Genomic DNA, 20,796 nt, shown 5'->3' on the forward strand with positions numbered 1-20,796 from the left:
GACTGATGAAGAAATCACCCACCACTTCCTCGCCACCCGGTTTATAACACTGCATACCATTGGTAATCCGCGATACCTTACCCTACCCGTTGATCTTCTTTAAAATCTGATTTTAAACCTAACCTTAACCACACTGCTTACCTTATGCCTATAACCCTAACCTTAAAACAAAAACAAAAAATGTAACATTTTAGGATACTTATTTTGACTTTGCGGCTGTGGTAATTAGTGACAACTGGGGCGGGGGAGAGGAGGAGGGTAGAGATCCTTTTACATTACTATTCTAATTAATATTCTAAGTATTGAAATTCCTAATTATATGGGGTGGAGGGTAGTCTTGGTACAACAAGCGAATGACGTAATCACGAGATCCTGAACGTTTGTGACTAACTTTTGTATTGGCAAAAGAAACATTGTTTCAATTTCATATCACATCTGAAATGTAACTATAACAGCAAGCACCAGTATTCTAAGAACATATTAGGGGAAAACTTAGTAAATGAGGGACACTAAGTATATTGAAAGCAGGTGCTTCCACACTGAGTTAAATAAGCATTATTTTGGCTACCAAAAGATCTCAGTGACTTTGAAACAGGGGTCTCAAAGGAGCATAGGGGGTTTAAACGGTGTGTGTGTGTGTGTGTCTCCGTCATCAGATCTCAACCAAATTGAACACTTATGGGAGATTCTGGAGCGGCACCTGAGACAGCGTTTTCCACCACCATCAACAAAACACCAAATGATGGAAGTTGTCATGGAAGAAATGTCCCTCCAATAGAGTTCCAGACACTTGTAGAATCCATGCCAAGGTGCATTGAAGCTGTTCTGGTGGCTCATGGTGGCCCAACACCCACTGTATTATCCCTGTCATACAAAGATCAAAATCCCATTAATATACCAGCCGGCTTCTTCATACCATCTGTTGGTATATCTGAAAGGGCAAGGGGGTCAAAAACATGGACAAATAAAACCCACCTAAAGAGCCTTTAACCAAAATACAGCTATTGGGTCTGTGTGAATGGTTCTCTATTTTTAGCAGCTTCATTCATGAACACTTCCATTGGTTTAACACCTCCCTAATTTGAACTGCAAACAGCCCCCATGGTTTAACAACACCCACCACCTCTCCCCATTTGCCAGTTACCCACTGATACTGTATGTATGAAAGGGGGTATTCCTGCAAGTACGTGGTCAACAAGGGGCTGTTTGAAAGGGGTCATATAAATGTGTCTTTTTTTCTGAAATGGGTCATAGAGGCACAGTAAAAGGTCAAGGTAAAAGCACACTTTCCGTTTTTAAAGTTTCCTTTATTCATTCATTCATTCATAGAATATCTGGTTGCTATAAAACCTACGGTATAAAATACAATCATAGTTAAAGCGATAAATCAGCATCACTTTTTTTAATCGTCATAAAATAACCTGATAAATACACCAACTGCAGTACAACATGTTTTACCCTATACAGTACATCTAACATGTTTTACCCTACACAGTACATCTAACATGTTTTACCCTACACAGTACATCTAACATGTTTTACCCTACACAGTACACGTAGTGAAACTGCCAAAACTACAATTCATATTACATCATGCTCCTTTTCTTCTGCATATCACTCTTCCTATGAGATGTCAGGGTAGTGCCTCATGAAAACAATAGTTAGGTCAACACTGGCATTATGGGAGATGAAATACAATATAAAAGAAAGTGGGCATCATACATGGGATAAATAAGACAATGAAGCGCAGACAAATCTTTAGAGAATGTGACAGATGTCCCCCACAATGCTGCATGACAGAAAATAGAATAAGATTGTGATGATGATGATGATGATGACCACCACACAACGACTCAACACAGAATAAGGATTCATGAAAGGGTAGTGAATTAAATTAAGTAGAATTATTATGGTGTCTTGAGAGACTAAACTGTAGCAGTATCATCCAGCCCTTTTCAACAGATTGGAGTGTAGATTAACAGTAATCCCCTCATGAGTAAATGTTTCACTCAGAAGGATTAAAAAGGACATAGCTGCTAATGTGGCTATTAAAAAAAAACTACAAATACCATGATGATCTGGACGAGACTGCCGAATCGAAGCAAAGGTAAGAATCTCTGGATTAACTCTCTAAAATTAGCTAAATTTAGTCATGAATAAATTGGCAACATTTCTTTAAAACGACAATTCTGTGAACTGTCTTGTGCAATACATTTTTTTCTTGATATAATACCTGTTAGTTGAGATGACATGCAGGAGCTTGCAGGGATTTGTAGTATACTTTATTGCTAATTAGCATTTTCGAATCTGAGAGTAAATAGAGCTGAATATATTGATAAAAGTCACCTTGTCCGAGAGAGATTTACATGGTTATCAAAACATCACACCAGGGTAAGCCTACACGAAACACAGACCTTATTTTAAGTGTTTCTAAAATCCCCTATGAGAAAAATGAATGGTGGAAAAACGATTGGAACCATTTCCCTGTTTGACCGCTAGGTTTTATGGATATTATGACACTTCCACTGTGGGGCTCTATAGGCTATTCTGTATAAAGGAATGCTATGGAATAGACTACACTTCCCAAGATACAAAGTGAAGATGATAGACTGCCACAGGACAGAGAGCCCAATAACATGAAGAGAATATTATCATAAACATTCACAATGTACTTTTTCACATATTGCAGAGTTATAAGCACTTCAATCTACCAAGTCAATGCATTATTCCTACATTTGGTGTTTTTGGCTCAACTGTTTGTGGACAAGGCACCAATTGGGTACAAGGCACAGTAGTGTATAGTCTCTTGCTTTGGAAACATTATTGGTGATAATGCTGCTGATTGGACAGATGGTCAAACAGTCGTGAGATTTACACACACACACACACACACACACACACACACACACACACACACACACACACACACACACACACACACACACACACACACACACACACACACACACACACACACACACACACACACACACACACACACACACACATACACACACACACACACACAATTGCACTTTTATGTGTAAGCCTCCACTCAGTGTCTCTCTTGAGCAGAGTGTTAAGGTCTCTACTGCCTCCTGTCCTGTCTGCCTCCTGTCTGTCTGTCTGCTGTTACTCCACAGTGACAGACTTGGCCAGGTTCCTGGGACAGTCCACCTGCAACCAGAGGAGAGAGACAGCTGCTATGAAAGTGAACTGTGCTCGCATGTGTTCAGGGGTGTATTCATTCCACCGATTCTGTTGAAAAACGTTTCCTAAACGGAAGCATATGGAACAAAATGGGGTTAAACATACCTGAATTAGTCCAATAGAAACTCTCGTTTCTGTTGGACTAATGATTACACCCTAGATCAGCTAGATGCAGGCAAAATTGTGCAAGGCGGTATTGAATGTGTCAATGGCTGTCACCTTGATTATTAAAATTTCTCTCGACCTGTGTGCACCTACGTTGTAAACTTTCATTCATAGGCTAGGTTGTAGCAACCTCATGATGGGTACAGAATGTGAGTATCATGTAGCAGCCTAAACCTATCAATGTTATATTGAGCTGGGGGACTGGAATATGAATGACAGTCATCCAATATGCTGTAATAGAAAACAAATAATGATCCTCCCTCATCTTAAATGGCACTGACCGCCACTGGTGTGTGGGTAGCTGATTTAGTGTGTACTTGTAACCGTTGATATTGATGCTTTTAGTAATGAAATCGAAATAAAACATATTAAAATCTAGGTAATTAAAGTCCATAAGGAAAGAGCAGGTAGTGGTAGACTCACGTCGTATCCCCGTAGCACGGCCAGGTGGAAGGACAGGAGCTGCAGAGGGATGACACTGAGGATGCCCTGGAGACAGTCCACTGTGTGAGGCAGCTCAATGGTCTTATACGCATTTTTAGACATCTCCTGGTCGTCCTGGCAGCACAGGATAATTGGCCGCCCCTGAACGGGAAGGAGAGAAAGACAGAGCGGTTTGCAGAAGTATATCGATCAATTCATTTGAATTCATTATTCAAAGCTTTTGATAGTGAGGCTGTGTGTGTGTTATTCCTTTTTTTGCCTGTGTACTGCGCGTGAGCCAGTTAAGTCATGGGTGTGCATACGAGGTGGGTATTTAGTTGTGTCTACGTGCATTTGAATATGTGATGTGAGGAATGTGACGTACCGATCTGGCTGTGACCTGCTGCAGTGCGTTCTGACACTTGGTGTAGCAGGCGTCTTTCATGATGATCATGATGACGGGCATGTGCTTGTCAATCAGAGCCAGAGGGCCGTGCTTCAGCTCCCCAGCCAGGATGCCCTCTGAATGCATGTACGTGATTTCCTTGATTTTCTGTTTGGGAAGAATCAATCAGTGACATAACATAATCAATAGTCTATAATTCATATACATTAACAGGAATATCAATATAAAGTGAGATGTTTAATGATATATAAGGAGCGAAAAATAGGAGTAAAAGCAAAACATTGCCCCTAGAAACTGATTTAACGTCAGTTTGGCAAGTTAACTATAATGGTTTAGGGTCCGGATTTAGGGTGGGTAAGCTGATCGTAGATCTGTCCTCACCAGTGCCCCCTCCAGACAGGTGGCGTAGTTGAAGCCTCGTCCCATGACCAGCAGAGACTTCTGCTGATACAGCTCATCTGCTATGGACTTGATCTTATTATCCAGAGTCAGAACCTTCTTGATCATGTCTGAGAGAGGGAGAAGACAGAGAGACAGAGAGGGTGAGGGAGAGCGAAAGGAGGAGGGAGAGAGAGAGAGAGCGAGAGAGAGAGAGAGAGAGAGAGAGAGAGAGAGAGAGAGAGAGAGAGAGAGGGAGAAGACAGAGAGACAGAGAGGGTGAGGGAGAAGACAGAGCGAGAGAGAGAGAGAGACAGAGAGAGAGAGAGAGAGAGAGAGAGAGAGAGAGAGAGAGAGAGAGAGAGAGAGAGAGAGAGAGAGAGAGAGAGAGAGAGAGAGAGAGAGAGAGAGAGAGAGAGAGAGAGAGAGTTATAGTATTCAGTGAAACCCACTGTATCCAGGTGGAGCAACAACAGGTGGACTAACTGAACCCTGGCAACAGCACCAACATCAACCAATCATCCTCTTTACTGTGTACTATAAACCATAGGTCAACAGCCCTCGCCCTCTTCTCTCAGTCTACCAACGAGGAAACAGAGAGAAATTATTGAAGAAATCAAGACGTCAGAGGTGAGAGAGAGAGAGAGAGAGAGAGAGAGAGAGAGAGAGAGAGAGAGAGAGAGAGAGAGGGAGAAGACAGAGAGACAGAGAGAGAGACAGAGAGAGAGAGAGAGAGAGAGAGAGAGAGAGAGAGAGAGACAGAGAGGGTGAGGGAGAGCGAAAGGAGGAGGGAGAAAGAGAGAGAGAGAGAGAGAGAGAGAGAGAGAGAGAGAGAGGGAGAAGACAGAGAGACAGAGGGTGAGGGAGAGCGAAAGGAGGAGGGAGAGAGAGAGAGAGGGGGAGAAGACAGAGAGACAGAGAGGGTTTGGTTCACTCTCATTCAACTATTTTGTTCACTCAATCCATTTTGTAACACCTGGCAGTAATCTATTGGTTATAGTGTGTGATGGTTACAGATGCAGTTTTGTTTTACTGAGCTGGTTTATAGTGTTAATTTGTCATTCTACATGGCTTTCATATAGGAACTCACCTGGGAGAATCCTAAGTCCATTGATGATCTCCAGCCTCCTCGGCTGCAGGGAGATCCTGTCCTCGCTCATCATCAGACCAAACATGATGAGAGCCACAAACTGGCTGGTGTAGGCCTTGGTGCTGGCCACACCGATCTCTGGACCAGCGTTGATGTGCACCCCACAGTCTGTGTCTCTGGAGATGGAGGAGCCCACTGTGTTGGTGACCCCCACGGTCAGAGCTCCTCTATCCTTACAGTACCTCAGAGCCATCAGAGTGTCTGCTGTCTCACCTGAGTGGGGAAGGAGGGAGATAGCCAAGGCATGTCATCATTCATACCAGCAAAACACACTAGAATTCTCCCTTACTCAACAGAATACCCACAGTATCCATACCAGCCTTTTCTCTATTAGAACATCCAGTCTCCACCAGAGAGAAAGTTCTCTCTATTAGAACATCTAGTCTCCACCAGAGGGTTCTCTCTATTAGAGCATCTAGTCTCCACCAGAGAGAGAAAGAGAGAGTTCTCTCTATTAGAACATCTAGTCTCCACCTGAGAGTTCTCTCTATTAGAGCATCTAGTCTCTACCAGAGAGTTCTCTCTATTAGAACATCTAGTCTCCACCAGAGAGTTCTCTATTAGAACATCTAGTCTCCACCAGAGAGTTCTCTCTATTAGAGCATCTAGTCTCCACCAGAGAGTTCTCTCTATTAGAACATCTAGTCTCCACCAGAGAGTTCTCTCTATTAGAACATCTTGTCTCCACCAGAGGGTTCTCTCTATTAGAGCATCTCGTCTCCACCAGAGAGGGAAAGAGAGAGTTCTCTCTATTAGAACATCTAGTCTCCACCTGAGAGTTCTCTCTATTAGTGCATCTAGTCTCTACCAGAGAGTTCTCTCTATTAGAACATCTAGTCTCCACCAGAGAGTTCTCTATTAGAACATCTAGTCTCCACCAGAGAGTTCTCTCTATTAGAGCATCTAGTCTCCACCAGAGAGTTCTCTCTATTAGAACATCTAGTCTCCACCAGAGAGTTCTCTCTATTAGAACATCTAGTCTCCACCAGAGAGAGAGTTTTATGAAACACCAGCAATACAAAAATGTGTAGCAGATTAATCGCTCTGAGGAATTACCTGATTGGCTGATGTAGAAGCAGACGTCATCTCTGAAGACGGGTGTGTTGCGGTCCAGGAAGTCACTAGCCAGTTCCACCATGACAGGAAGCTCTGTCAGCTCCTCCAGAATCTGTCTGGTCTGGAGAGAGAGAGAGAGAGAGAGAGAGAGAGAGAGAGAGAGAGAGAGAGAGAGAGAGAGACTCATCCTTATCATAATTACAATGGTCATCATCATCTTTTCTTTCTCCTCCTTTTCCTCAATCACACTTCTGGTTGGTTCACTTACAGCCACGGCAGCGTGGAAGCTGGTTCCACAGCCAATCACGATGAGGCGTCTGCAGCGTTTGATCTCCTTCAGGTGGTCCTTCAGCCCTCCCAGGATCACTGAGAACAAGACAGGACAGGAGAGGGGAGACCATCAGCATTCATATTTAGTCCAAGGAGGTAAGAGGGGTAACTATGAGCCTCTTTATATCACACTACGTTGACGACACAAAGTAAGTTCAGGAGATAAACAAGCATATCAAAGTTCCAGAGTGGGATCTCTGCTACTTTTAGAGTTATGATCCAATTTGTAAGTGTTACCAACAGAATGTGAAAATGGATTCAAAATGGTCACCCTCTGCTGGTGATTTGCAGGATGTGCCATGATACAAGTGAAAGGGGGACTGTGATTAGTTACATTGACAACGACGTTTGTCTATATAAAATGGGCCATAACTTTAACACAAGAAGAGATCCCACTCTGGAACGTTGATATGCCCATAGAGTATATTATATTCAACAATATAGTGAAACAATTTGCCAATTCAATATTCATGGTTCACAGAGCTGGTTTATAGTGTTGTGTCATTCTATATGGCACACAAATTGGATGCAGTCTATCAAAGTGCCATCCGTTTTGTCACCAAAGTCGCATATACTACCCACCACTGCGACCTGTATGATCTCGTTGGCTGGCCCTCGCCTCATACTCATCGCCAAACCCACTGGCTCCAGGCCATCTACAAGACCCTGCTAGGTAAAGTCCTCCCTTATCTCAGCTCGCTGGTCACCGTAGCAGCACCCACCGGTAGCATGCGCTCCAGCAGGTAAATCTCACTGGTCACCCCCAAAACCAATTCTTCCTTTGGCAGCCTCTCCTTCCAGTTCTCTGCTGCCAAATACTGGAACGAACTGCAAAAATCTCTGAAGCTAGAGACTCTTACCTCCCTCACTAGCTTTAAGCACCAGCTGTCAGAGCAGTTCACAGATCACTGCACCTGTACATACAGTAGATCATCTGTAAATAGCCCATCCAATCTACCTCATCCTCATACTGTAGTTATTTATTTATCTTGCTCCTTTGCACCCCAGTATCTCAACTTGCACATTTATCTTCTGCACATCTATCACTCCAGTGTTTAATTGCTATATTGTAATTGCTTTGCCACTACGGCCTATTTATTGCCTTACCTCTCTTATCCTACCTCATTTGCACATGCTGTATATAGATTTTTCTACTGTATTATTGATTGTATGTTTGTTTTCCATGTGTAACTCTGTGCTGTTGTATGTGTCGAACTGCTTTACTTTATCTTGGTCAGGTCGCAGTTGCAAATGAGAACTTGTTCTCAACTAGCCTACCTGGTTACATAAAGGTGAAATAAAAAAATAAAAAATGTTTATATTTTTCTGTATTCATAAATGAATGTAAAAAAAAACTAACATTGGAAATCAAAATACTAATCACATTACAGAGCAAGCAGTAAAGCCTCATATGACATACAGTGCCGAAAGTATTCGGCCCCCTTGAACATTTTGTGACCTTTTGCCACATTTCAGGCTTCAAACATAAAGATATAAAACTTTATTTTTTGTGAAGAATCAACAACAAGTGGGACACAATCATGAAGTGGAACGACATTTATTGGATATTTCAAACTTTTTTAACAAATCAAAAACTGAAAAATTGGGCGTGCAAAATTATTCAGCCCCCTTAAGTTAATACTTTGTAGCGCCACCTTTTGCTGCGATTACAGCTGTAAGTCACTTGGGGTATGTCTCTATCAGTTTTGAACATCGAGAGACTGACATTTTTTCCCATTCCTCCTTGCAAAACAGCTCGAGCTCAGTGAGGTTGGATGGAGAGCATTTGTGAACAGCAGTTTTCAGTTCTTTCCACAGATTCTCGATTGGATTCAGGTCTGGACTTTGACTTGGCCATTCTAACACCTGGATATGTTTATTTTTGAACCATTCCATTGTAGATTTTGCTTTATGTTTTGGATCATTGTCTTGTTGGAAGACAAATCTCCGTCCCAGTCTCAGGTCTTTTGCAGACTCCATCAGGTTTTCTTCCAGAATGGTCCTGTATTTGGCTCCATCCATCTTCCCATCAATTTTAACCATATTCCCTGTCCCTGCTGAAGAAAAGCAGGCCTAAACCATGATGCTACCACCACCATGTTTGACAGTGGGGATGGTGTGTTCAGGGTGATGAGCTGTGTTGCTTTTACGCCAAACATAACATTTTGCATTGTTGACAAAAAGTTACATTTTGGTTTCATCTGACCAGAGCACCTTCTTCCACATGTTTGGTGTGTCTCCCAGGTGGCTTGTGGCAAACTTTAAACAACACTTTTTATGGATATCTTCAAGAAATGGCTTTCTTCTTGCCACTCTTCCATAAAGGCCAGATTTGTGCAATATATGACTAATTGTTGTCCTATGGACAGAGTGTCCCACCTAAGCTGTAGATCTCTGCAGTTCATCCAGGGCCTCTTGGCTGCATCTCTGATCAGTCTTCTCCTTGTATGAGCTGAAAGTGTAGAGGGACGGCCAGGTCTTGGTAGATTTGCAGTGGTCTGATACTCCTTCCATTTCAATATTATCGCTTGCACAGTGCTCCTTGGGATGTTTAAAGCTTGGGAAATCTTTTTGTATCCAAATCCAGCTTTAAACTTCTTCACAACAGTATCTCGGACCTGCCTGGTGTGTTCCTTGTTCTTCATGATGCTCTCTGCGCTTTTAACGGACCCCTGAGGTGCATTTATACGGAGACTTGATTACACACAGGTGGATTGTATTTATCATTATTAGTCATTTAGGTCAACATTGGATCATTCAGAGATCCTCACTGAACTTCTGGAGAGAGTTTGCTGCACTGAAAGTTAAGGGGCTGAATAATTTTTCACGCCCAATTTTTCAGTTTTTGATTTGTTAAAAAAGTTTGAAATATCCAATAAATGTCGTTCCACTTCATGATTGTGTTCCACTTGTTGTTGATTCTTCACAAAAAAATACAGTTTTATATCTTTATGTTTGAAGCCTGAAATGTGGCAAAAGGTCGCAAAGTTCAAGGGGGCCGAATACTTTCGCAAGGCACTGTACATGTTTTCTTTGTGGCACCTACAGATGAAAAACTATGGAGTCTTAAAGGAGGCCTGCAATAAATATGCTAACTTTGATGAATTATTACTCAATTATGCCTTAAAATACAAACGTCAAATAATCCTTCCTCCAAAGGACCCTTCGATGGACTACAATTCGTGAACCCCCCAAATCTTAATATTCTTTTTGTTTGGGTTTCCTGAGGAATCACACTATACATCCATGTTGTAACTGTTAATAACCTATGCTTGCCTCCGTGAGTTGCTGTGCTAATATTGATTGAAGATACGGCACAGTACGATCGACATCCCGGAACAACAGAGTGACATCAATCAGAATATGACATCACTATGGTAAGCTACCTTTGTTGGTGTGAAAACAGATCCGTCCCCTCATGGTGTTGAAGACAGACTCTGGCTGCTCAAAGATCTCCTTTTGCATAAATGCCTCAAAGTTACCTGCACAGAAAGAGAGAGAGAGGTGAGGGACACGGAGCATGATGACTGTGGTTCAATCTCATTGCACAATGGTGTAGGTTCTCCCTAATGTCAACAGGGGGAGATCTTGCTCTCCTGTTCTTAGAGCTAGTGACTGCATTAAAGTATGGTTAACCATGGGCCTTATTGACCACTTCAGGTATATGATCTCTGTGTGAATAGGAAGGTGTATTGGTATTGACCACTCCAGGTATATGATCTCTGTGTGAATAGGAAGGTGTATTGGTATTGACCACTCCAGGTATATGATCTCTGTGTGAATAGGACGGTGTATTGGTATTGACCACTCCATGTATATGATTTCTGTGTGAATAGGAAGGTGTATTGGTATTGACCACTTCAGGTATATGATCTCTGTGTGAATAGGAAGGTGTATTGGTATTGACCAATCCAGGTATATGATTTCTGTGTGAATAGGAAGGTGTATTGGTATTGACCACTCCAGGTATATGATTTCTGTGTGAATAGGAAGGTGTATTGGTATTGACCACTTCAGGTATATGATCTCTGTGTGAATAGGAAGCTGTATGGGTATTGACCACTTCAGGTATATGATCTCTGTGTGAATAGGAAGGTGTATTGGTATTGACCACTTCAGGTATATGATCTCTGTGTGAATAGGAAGCTGTATGGGTATTGACCACTTCAGGTATATGATCTCTGTGTGAATAGGAAGGTGTATTGGTAATGACCACTCCAGGTATTTGTTACCCTTAGGCACACAGATCTACAATGAGGTTTCGCCTACTCTCCTCATATCCTAACCTGGCACAAAACAGATCTTACATTACTGTGTAGGGCCTGGGACACTATATTCTACTCCAAGTAAACTCCTCGGTTGCCATGGCGATGAGCCCCATGATTAACCTCTGACCTTTCATAATCTCCTGTAGTTCCATCTGGAGGGTCTGGATTGCCCGGACTGGATTCTCCCCTGCCAGGCTGTTCAGCCTATGGAGGGACAACTTGCCCCCGACCACTGCTGCAATGTCATCATCCTCCAGGTAGATCACCTTGTTGGTGTGCTCTATGATGGCACTGGGCAGGGACAGGTGGGAGCATAAGACAAGCACACAAGCATGCATGCACACACACACAAACACACACACCTAGGGCTTTCAGCTCACCTGGCGTCGGAGGCAAAGTAGTACTCTACAGCCTTGCCGTCTCCAGCTGAATTCACAGCAGTGGAGTTGTCTGGCTTGTCTGGCCGGTTGTGGCTGTTCTTATCCTGGACCCCCTCCTTGAACAGACCTACATGACAGAGGGCAGGGGTCATGGTTCAGACTGGGTCAGGGTAATCAACACTTCTTGCTTTACTTGAACTTTTCACCTAGACTGTTTAAGTAATTTATAATTAACTAGTGACTGCTTGTGACATGCATATAACTGCTTATACTGTATGTCATGATCATGATGGTGGCTACTGGTGTGTTTGGTGTGTTAACAGACATATTCAATCAACCCTATCCCAGTCTGCTGTGCCCACATGCTTCAAGAGGGCCACCACTGTTCCTGTCCCCAAGAAAGCTAAGGTAACTGAGCTAAACGACTACCGCCCCGTAGCACTCACTTCCGTCATCATGAAGTGCTTTGAGAGACGAGTCAAGGATCAAATCACCTCCACCCTACCTGACACCCTAGACCCACTCCAATTTGCCTACCGCCCCAATAGGTCCACAGACAACGTAATCGCAATCACACTGCACACTGCCCTATCCAATCTGGACAAGAAGAATACCTATGTAAGAATGCTATTCATTGACTACAGCTCAGCATTTAACACCAAAGTACCCTCCAAACTCGTAATCAAGCTCGAGACCCTGGGTCTCGACCCCGCCCTGTACAACTGGGTCCTGGACTCAACATCAACAAAACAAAGGAGATGATCGTGGACTTCAGGAAACAGCAGAGGGAGCACCCCCCTATCCACATCGACGGGACAGTAGTGGAGGAGATGGAAAGTTTTAAGTTCCTCGGCGCACACATCACGGACAAACTGAATTGGTCCACTCACACAGACAGCGTGGTGAAGAAGGCGCAGCAGCGCCTCTTCAACCTCAGGAGGCTGAAGAAATTTGTCTTGTCACCCGAAAACACTCACAAACTTTTACAGACGCACAATCGAGAGCATCCTGATCGGGCTGTATCCTGTCGGCAACTGCTCAGCCCACAACCGCAAGACACTCCAGAGGGTAGTGAGGTCTACACAACGCACCACCGGGGGCAAACTACCTGCCCTCCAGGACACCTACACCACCCGATGTTACAGGAAAGCCAAAAGATCATCAAGGACAACAACCACCCGAGCCATTGCCTGTTCACCCCACTATCATCCAGAAGGCGAGGTCAGTACAGGTGCATCAAAGCTCGGACCGAGAGACTGAAAAACAGCTTCTATCTAAAGGCCATCAGACTGTTAAACAGCCATCACTAACATTGAGTGGCTGCTGCCAACATACTGAATCAAATCTCTAGCCACTTTAATAATTAATAATTGGATGTAATACATGTATCACTAGTCACTTAAACAATGCCACTTTTTTAACGATTACATACCCTACATTAATCATCTCATATGTATATACTGTACTCTATACCATCTACTGCATCTGGCCTATGCTGCACAGCCATCGCTCATCCATGTATTTATATGTATATATTCTACATTAATAATCTCATATGTATATACTGTACTCTATACCATCTACTGCATCTGGCCTATGCTGCACTGCCATCGCTCATCCATGTATTTATATGTACATATTCTACATTACTCATCTCATATGTATATACTGTACTCTATACCATCTACTGCATCTGGCCTATGCTGCACTGCCATCCCTCATCCATGTATTTATATGTATATATTCTACATTAATCATCTCATATGTATATACTGTACTCTATACCATCTACTGCATCTGGCCTATGCTGCACTGCCATCGCTCATCCATGTATTTATATGTATATATTATTCTTATTCATTCCTTTACACTTGTGTGTATAAGGTAGTTGTTTTGAAATTGTTAGATTACTTGTTAGATATTACTGCACTGTCGGAACTAGAAGCACAAGCACTTCGCTTCACTCGCATTAACATCTGCTAACCATGTGTATGTGCCCAATACAATTAGATTTGTTTTGATTTGATACTTAGCCTTCAAGGTGGAGGGTTCAAGTAAAGTGCTGTAAACTAACGGTTGTGAGTGTGAACAGTGAACAATGACAAACAGAGAGGGATTTAATCAACAACCCAATGATTTAAAACCAAAACATGACAGGTGGGATGAGAATTCATGATCGGGATTGACAGACAGAGGAGAGGAGTCAAGGGTCCTTTGACCACTAATAAACAAGCTAATCATATGTTTACATTGGTTCATCTCAGAAGATTCTGGAATCAATAACCAGGTGGATATGGGGGTTCAATTTGCAATCTGTATTGATTTGTCCATGGTATGTATGAGGTGACTCACACACAGTGACCTTGGTCCTTTGTCACAGTTACAGTTACAGGAGTTTTAGTCCCTAATAGCGATAAGTGACATCTCCTTGTTTCCTTGTTTTTTTCCTTCATCTGCACTCGACAGGCCAAAAGACATTCCATCCACTATGTTGCTTTCACCTATCTTGTGTTTTTAGATGAGAGGAGATGAGGGAAAGGAGCAGAGAGGAGGAAGCCACTTTATAGCATTGAGATGCAACCCAGTGTCCTCCTACTCTTCCGGGTTCCTTTCTCATTGGGCCTCAGACTTTGGACTCCAGCAGGATACATCACTATTAAAGTGGAGCTGGGCTAAGTTAACAGATAGCAGGGTGAAGGCAGTCAACACATCTACGGGCTATTCTCGAGACAGCTGACACACACAGAGAACGCAGAACTCTTATTAACTGGCCAATGAGTATGTAAGAAGCAGATTTTTTATAACATGCATATCAAGATCAATTTGAAATCTATCATTTGGAGAGGGCTGTCCTACTCCTCGTTTCTAGGTAATAGTTAGAGGATGAGGATTCAGCACCCTATTCATCAGAAGAAAGGGCGCTTTGGAGACAGAATGTCTTATTGTTATGTTATTAACCTGACACTACTTTCCACTGAGTGTGATCATGATGTTAACCTATAATAACCCATAGAGGTTCCACACAGTACTGACAGCATTTCCACAAGAAGCAAGAGTCTCATTTCTCATAACCATCATTTTTGTTATTCTGCATCATTTTTGCACAAGTAGACAATCATTTAACAGTGGAATCATTGGAGACGTGTGTCTGATTAAAGGGATTCTGATTGTTGTTCGTCATGCGACTCTTATGAGGCGGTTCAATCCAATCAGAGGTCAGAACCCACAACACCCACGTGTTTATTTGGTAGTTAGCGCACCTATGGGCTCAGCAGCCCCCTGTCGCTCTGAAGACACTGGGGTGACTGCACAGTCCCTCAGGACAGAGTAGTATGGTGCTACGGATAGGACAGGGTTAGGGTTAGGATACTGTTAGGGTTAGGACAGATACAGATACTGTTAGGGTTAGGACAGATACAGATACTGTTAGGGTTATAACAGATACAGATACTGTTAGGGTTAGGACAGATACAGATACTGTTAGGGTTAGGACAGATACAGATACTGTTAGGGTTATAACAGATACAGATACTGTTAGGGTTAGGACAGATACAGATACTGTTAGGGTTAGGACAGATACAGATACTGCTAGGGTTAGGACAGATACAGATACTGTTAGGGTTATAACAGATACAGATACTGTTAGGGTTAGGACAGATACAGATACTGTTAGGGTTATAACAGATACAGATACTGTTAGGGTTATAACAGATACAGATACTTTTAGGGTTATAACAGATACAGATACTGTTAGGGTTATAACAGATACAGATACTGTTAGGGTTAGGACAGATACAGATACTGTTAGGGTTATAACAGATACAGATACTGTTAGGGTTATAACAGATACAGATACTGTTAGGGTTATAACAGATACAGATACTGCTCACAGTAAGTATTGCTACTGCTTTGGTTAGGACAGATATGGGTACTGCTCACAGTAAGTACTGCTACTGCTACTGTTAGGGTTAGGACACAGTTACTTAATTGATTGATTAGGTTGGTTAGTTTGTTATACAAGGGTGTACTCCTACCGACCTGAATCATGACCTGAGATACAGACATATAACCTCATTAATATCAATGCATGATGTATGTGTCAGTTCCAGTTACACACTCGTGTCTCAAATTAGAGATCCGACCATGAATATTATGGAACAGAACGTGTTCAGATGCGTTAACTAACATAGTCAGGTTTCTGTGAGGACAGTGGGCAGACAGCGAGGTTGAAGAACACTGTGAAGTGAGAACGTCAGCTGGAGAAGAGGCTTGGGAGAGAGGAACAGAGCTCACCACTGTTGTACTGGATCGGGATGTGCTCTGCGGAAAGCTCATACTTGCTCCGCACACCAATGAGAAGAGGACTTCCTCTCCTGAAGGAGAGAAAGAGAAAGGGGAATGATAGGGGGATGATAGGGGGATGAGAGGGGGATGGGGATGGGGATGAAGGGGAAAGACAGAGGGGATAGAAGGGGAGAAATGGTTAGATTTCTATCTTGTGTGAGAGAACACAAACGAGCACACAGTGTAATGTCTTAAAAAATGTCTTGTGAGTGTAACATTTCCCTCAGCAGGGGAACATGAGCTGGGATTTGTCTCCACCCCTCAGCTGAACTCTTTCTCCCGAGTGTCGCTGTTGAATGACTCCCATTGTTCACTCCACGATAATGAAGTACCTGGAGCACTCCTCGCTCTCTCTCCTTTTTCTCCTCTGTGTGTCTCTGTCATACTATCTCTTACTTTTACTCTTTGCCTGTCTGTCCCCTAATTCACCTCTCCCTCTCCTCCTCTTCCTCGTTCCCTCTGTCTCTCTCTTGTTTTCTAGCAGGTTCCTGCTCCTTGTCCTCCCTCTTTCTAGCTCATCAGCCATGCACTCTGTCTCCAGTACTCCATGTGTGCTTCTCTGATTGGCTGGTGTGTGTGTGTGTGTGTGTGTGTGTGTGTGTGTGTGTGTGTGTGTGTGTGTGTGTGTGTGTGTGTGTGTGTGTGTGTGTGTGTGTGTGTGTGTGTGTGTGTGTGTGTGTGTGTGTGTGTGTGTGTGTGTGTGTGTGTGTGTGTGTGTGTGTGTGCATAACAGGTGGGGAGAGAGGGCGTGGCAAACCTAACCTGAATATAGATCAAGTAGGACCTATGACAGAGTGCACTGTACACCAAGCACCTGATAAAAGTACTTAACACTCCATCATAAATATCTACATCTCAATTACACCTATGTATGTAGCATTGTCCTGTTTGACAGCTTACACCTGGCCGGGGTAATTCCCACCTGAGGCTCAAAGAAAACAGCAACGTTTCTCAATTACACTCTTTTCTTTCCCTCTGTTCGCTGTATCCTCGTCTTCTCTGTCAGCCCTGTACGTGGAGTACTCTTGAACGTGCCGTCCTTGGCCAGCTCTCCCGCTATCTCTCTCAGAATGACCTTCTTGATCCAAATCAGTCAGGTTTCAAGACTAGTCATTCAACTGAGACTGCTCTTCTCTGTATCACGGAGGCGCTCCGCACTGCTAAAGCTAACTCTCTCTCCTCTGCTCTCATCCTTCTAGACCTATCGGCTGCCTTCGATACTGTGAACCATCAGATCCTCCTCTCCACCCTCTCCGAGTTGGGCATCTCCGGCGCGGCCCACGCTTGGATTGCATCCTACCTGACAGGTCGCTCCTACCAGGTGGCGTGGCGAGAATCTGTCTCCTCACCACGGGCTCTCACCACCCAGGGCTCTGTTCTAGGCCCTCTCCTATTCTCGCTATACACCAAGTCACTTGGCTCTGTCATAACCTCACATGGTCTCTCCTATCATTGCTATGCAGACGACACACAATTCATCTTCTCCTTTCCCCCTTCTGAAGACCAGGTGGCGAATCGCATCTCTGCATGTCTGGCAGACATATCAGTGTGGATGACGGATCACCACCTCAAGCTGAACCTCGGCAAGACGGAGCTGCTCTTCCTCCCGGGGAAGGACTGCCCGTTCCATGATCTCGCCATCACGGTTGACAACTCCATTGTGTCCTCCTCCCAGAGCGCTAAGAACCTTGGCGTGATCCTGGACAACACCCTGTCGTTCTCAACTAACATCAAGGCGGTGGCCCGTTCCTGTAGGTTCATGCTCTACAACATCCGCAGAGTACGACCCTGCCTCACACAGGAAGCGGCGCAGGTCCTAATCCAGGCACTTGTCATCTCCCGTCTGGATTACTGCAACTCGCTGTTGGCTGGGCTCCCTGCCTGTGCCATTAAACCCCTACAACTCATCCAGAACGCCGCAGCCCGTCTGGTGTTCAACCTTCCCAAGTTCTCTCACGTCACCCCGCTCCTCCGCTCTCTCCACTGGCTTCCAGTTGAAGCTCGCATCCGCTACAAGACCATGGTGCTTGCCTACGGAGCTGTGAGGGGAACGGCACCTCAGTACCTCCAGGCTCTGATCAGGCCCTACACCCAAACAAGGGCACTGCGTTCATCCACCTCTGGCCTGCTCGCCTCCCTACCACTGAGGAAGTACAGTTCCCGCTCAGCCCAGTCAAAACTGTTCGCTGCTCTGGCCCCCAATGGTGGAACAAACTCCCTCACGACGCCAGGACAGCGGAGTCAATCACCACCTTCCGGAGACACCTGAAACCCCACCTCTTTAAGGAATACCTAGGATAGGATAAGTAATCCTTCTCACCCCCCCTAAAAGATTTAGATGCACTATTGTAAAGTGGCTGTTCCACTGGATGTCATAAGGTGAATGCACCAATTTGTAAGTCGCTCTGGATAAGAGCGTCTGCTAAATGACTTAAATGTAAATGTAAATGAGCTGGGAGCAGTGAACAAGGAGCTGTACACTTGGGCAGAGTGACGTCAGGCTGCAAGGCAGTATGCTGTGCTGTTCCTTTCAGATTCACAGTGTTTAATAGTCACATGTACAGGGTTGCAGGTGTGATGGCAGGGTACAGTGTTTAATAGTCACATGTACAGGGTTACAGGTGTGATGGCAGGGTACAGTGTTTAATAGTCACATGTACAGGGTTGCAGGTGTGATGGCAGGGTACAGTGTTTAATAGTCACATGTACAGGGTTACAGGTGTGATGGCAGGGTACAGTGTTTAATAGTCACATGTACAGGGTTACAGGTGTGATGGCAGGGTACAGAGAGAGAGAGAGAGAGAGAGAGAGAGAGAGAGAGAGAGAGAGAGAAAGATAGAGAGATGTAGAGACAGTGATTCTCAGGCAAGCCTTGATGGAGGGCTGATAGTTCTGCCAAAAAGAGAGGGAGCAGGGGCTAGCATCACTGCTTAATCACTTCATCCCTCCATTTCTCCCTCTACCCTGGGAGACAGCGCTAACAATGCAAGACATTAACTGTCAGCTCAGTCCCTGGCTCTCAAGACAAGACTAAGCTAAAAACAGCAAACAACTATCAGAGAGAAAATGAGAGAAAGAGACAGAGAGGGTAGGGAGAGAGAGAGACAGAGAGGGTAGGGAGAGAGAGAGAGAGAGAGAGAGAGAGAGAGAGAGAGAGAGAGAGAGAGAGAGAGAGACAGGGAGAGAGACAGGGAGAGAGAGAGGGAAGGGAGAGAGAGAGAGAGAGAGAGAGAGGGTAGGGAGAGAGAGAGGGTAGGGAGAGAGAGAGAGAGACAGAGAGGGTAGGGAGAGAGAGAGAGAGGGAGAGAGAGAGACAGAGAGGGTAGAGAGAGAGAGAGAGAGAGAGAGAGAGAGAGAGAGAGAGAGAGAGAGAGAGAGAGAGTTATAGTATTCAGTGAAACCCACTGTATCCAGGTGGAGCAACAACAGGTGGACTAACTGAACCCTGGCAACAGCACCAACATCAACCAATCATCCTCTTTACTGTGTACTATAAACCATAGGTCAACAGCCCTCACCCTCTTCTCTCAGTCTACCAACGAGGAAACAGAGAGAAATAATTGAAGAAATCAAGACGTCAGAGGTGATTGAGTGTAATAGGTGCTGGCCAGGGTTTTCTCCCTGAGAAGCAAGAGGAAACAGAGCAGAGCCTAATGAGTCACATAGAGTAGAGTAGAGGAGAGCCAGGCAAGAGGCCAGCAGTCAGCTTTAGAGAGGCCCAGCAAGGAGTGACTGAACCTGGACCACACTCCCCTGTCTGGATCTAAAAGACACACACACACACACACACACACACACACACACACACACACACACACACACACACACACACACACATAGAGATCCACCTCACACTTCCACCCGTTTCCTGTAAACCCTCACTGTTTCAACTTCCTGTCACCAAACGTGACCCATGGAATAGACGGAATAGACGTAGGCAGAGACACAATCTGAAGACCAATATATGGCTAATCAGGTTTTATTGCTTTATTGTGGCAATAGATGATGAGTCAACGCCAAGGGGTCTTGATCATTTTTTTGTTAGTGTGTGGAGGACTCACAGACAAGACCAGACGGAGAGAGACGTGTGAGGAAGTGGACATGTATACTGACCTGGTGGCTACAGCCTCTCCGGGGAAATAATGGCTTTTGAACACCAGGGCGAAGGCCCCCTCCTAAAACAGGATGACAAAGAGGAGAGAATATGTTAGTGTTCATGATGATGATGATGAAGATGAAGAGGAGAAGAAGGATGAAGATGAGAAGGAATTGTAATATATAAATAATATAATAATATATAATAATATAATAATATATGCCATAATAATTGTAAAAATGCTAAATACATGGGAGGAAAATGTAGACATCAGTTTCAGTCGAACAGACAAGCAGTGAGCAACATTGAAGTTCCCTGTCTCTTTTTGGATTGTCTCTTCTTGTATTGATCCTCGTGGGGGGTAGTAAGTGGGGATGTGAGAGAGGGATGAGGGGGATGTTTAGGGAAGCTAAGGGGAATATTGCATAAAACCAGTGGGGGGAGAGGTAAGGAAGGGAAGAGGGAGACAGGGGAGAGGAGGGGGAGGAAGGGAAGGAGAGGGAGATGTAATATTTTTTTGTTTTTTTACTAGGCAAGTCAGTTAAGAACAAATTCTTATTTTCAATGACGGCCTAAGAGCAGTGGGTTAA

General features: G+C 44.1%; 1 protein-coding gene across 2 annotated transcripts in view; it reads right to left on the minus strand.

Annotated features, from left to right (window-relative positions):
- Window positions 1-1,286: 1,286 nt before the first annotated feature.
- The window catches only part of LOC118374580 (glutamine--fructose-6-phosphate aminotransferase [isomerizing] 2-like), a 39,798-nt gene continuing 20,288 nt past the window's right edge, over window positions 1,287-20,796 (minus strand). The window contains exons 7-19 of one of the 2 annotated variants that reach the window (XM_052488110.1): window positions 20,224-20,285; window positions 16,060-16,139; window positions 15,027-15,104; window positions 11,767-11,893; window positions 11,514-11,677; window positions 10,505-10,600; window positions 7,057-7,154; window positions 6,789-6,909; window positions 5,673-5,945; window positions 4,586-4,713; window positions 4,184-4,351; window positions 3,799-3,960; window positions 1,287-3,177 (exon numbers count right to left, since the gene is read on the minus strand). In XM_052488110.1, the coding sequence (XP_052344070.1) occupies window positions 3,133-3,177; window positions 3,799-3,960; window positions 4,184-4,351; window positions 4,586-4,713; window positions 5,673-5,945; window positions 6,789-6,909; window positions 7,057-7,154; window positions 10,505-10,600; window positions 11,514-11,677; window positions 11,767-11,893; window positions 15,027-15,104; window positions 16,060-16,139; window positions 20,224-20,285 (1,602 nt within the window). In that variant the 3' untranslated portion in view covers window positions 1,287-3,132. The remainder of the gene's footprint in view (window positions 3,178-3,798; window positions 3,961-4,183; window positions 4,352-4,585; window positions 4,714-5,672; window positions 5,946-6,788; window positions 6,910-7,056; window positions 7,155-10,504; window positions 10,601-11,513; window positions 11,678-11,766; window positions 11,894-15,026; window positions 15,105-16,059; window positions 16,140-20,223; window positions 20,286-20,796) is intronic. The other variant, XM_052488111.1, reaches the window with a different exon arrangement.

This window comes from Oncorhynchus keta, chromosome 30 (assembly GCF_023373465.1).
Source record: "Oncorhynchus keta strain PuntledgeMale-10-30-2019 chromosome 30, Oket_V2, whole genome shotgun sequence".
Classification (NCBI taxonomy): domain Eukaryota; kingdom Metazoa; phylum Chordata; class Actinopteri; order Salmoniformes; family Salmonidae; genus Oncorhynchus; species Oncorhynchus keta.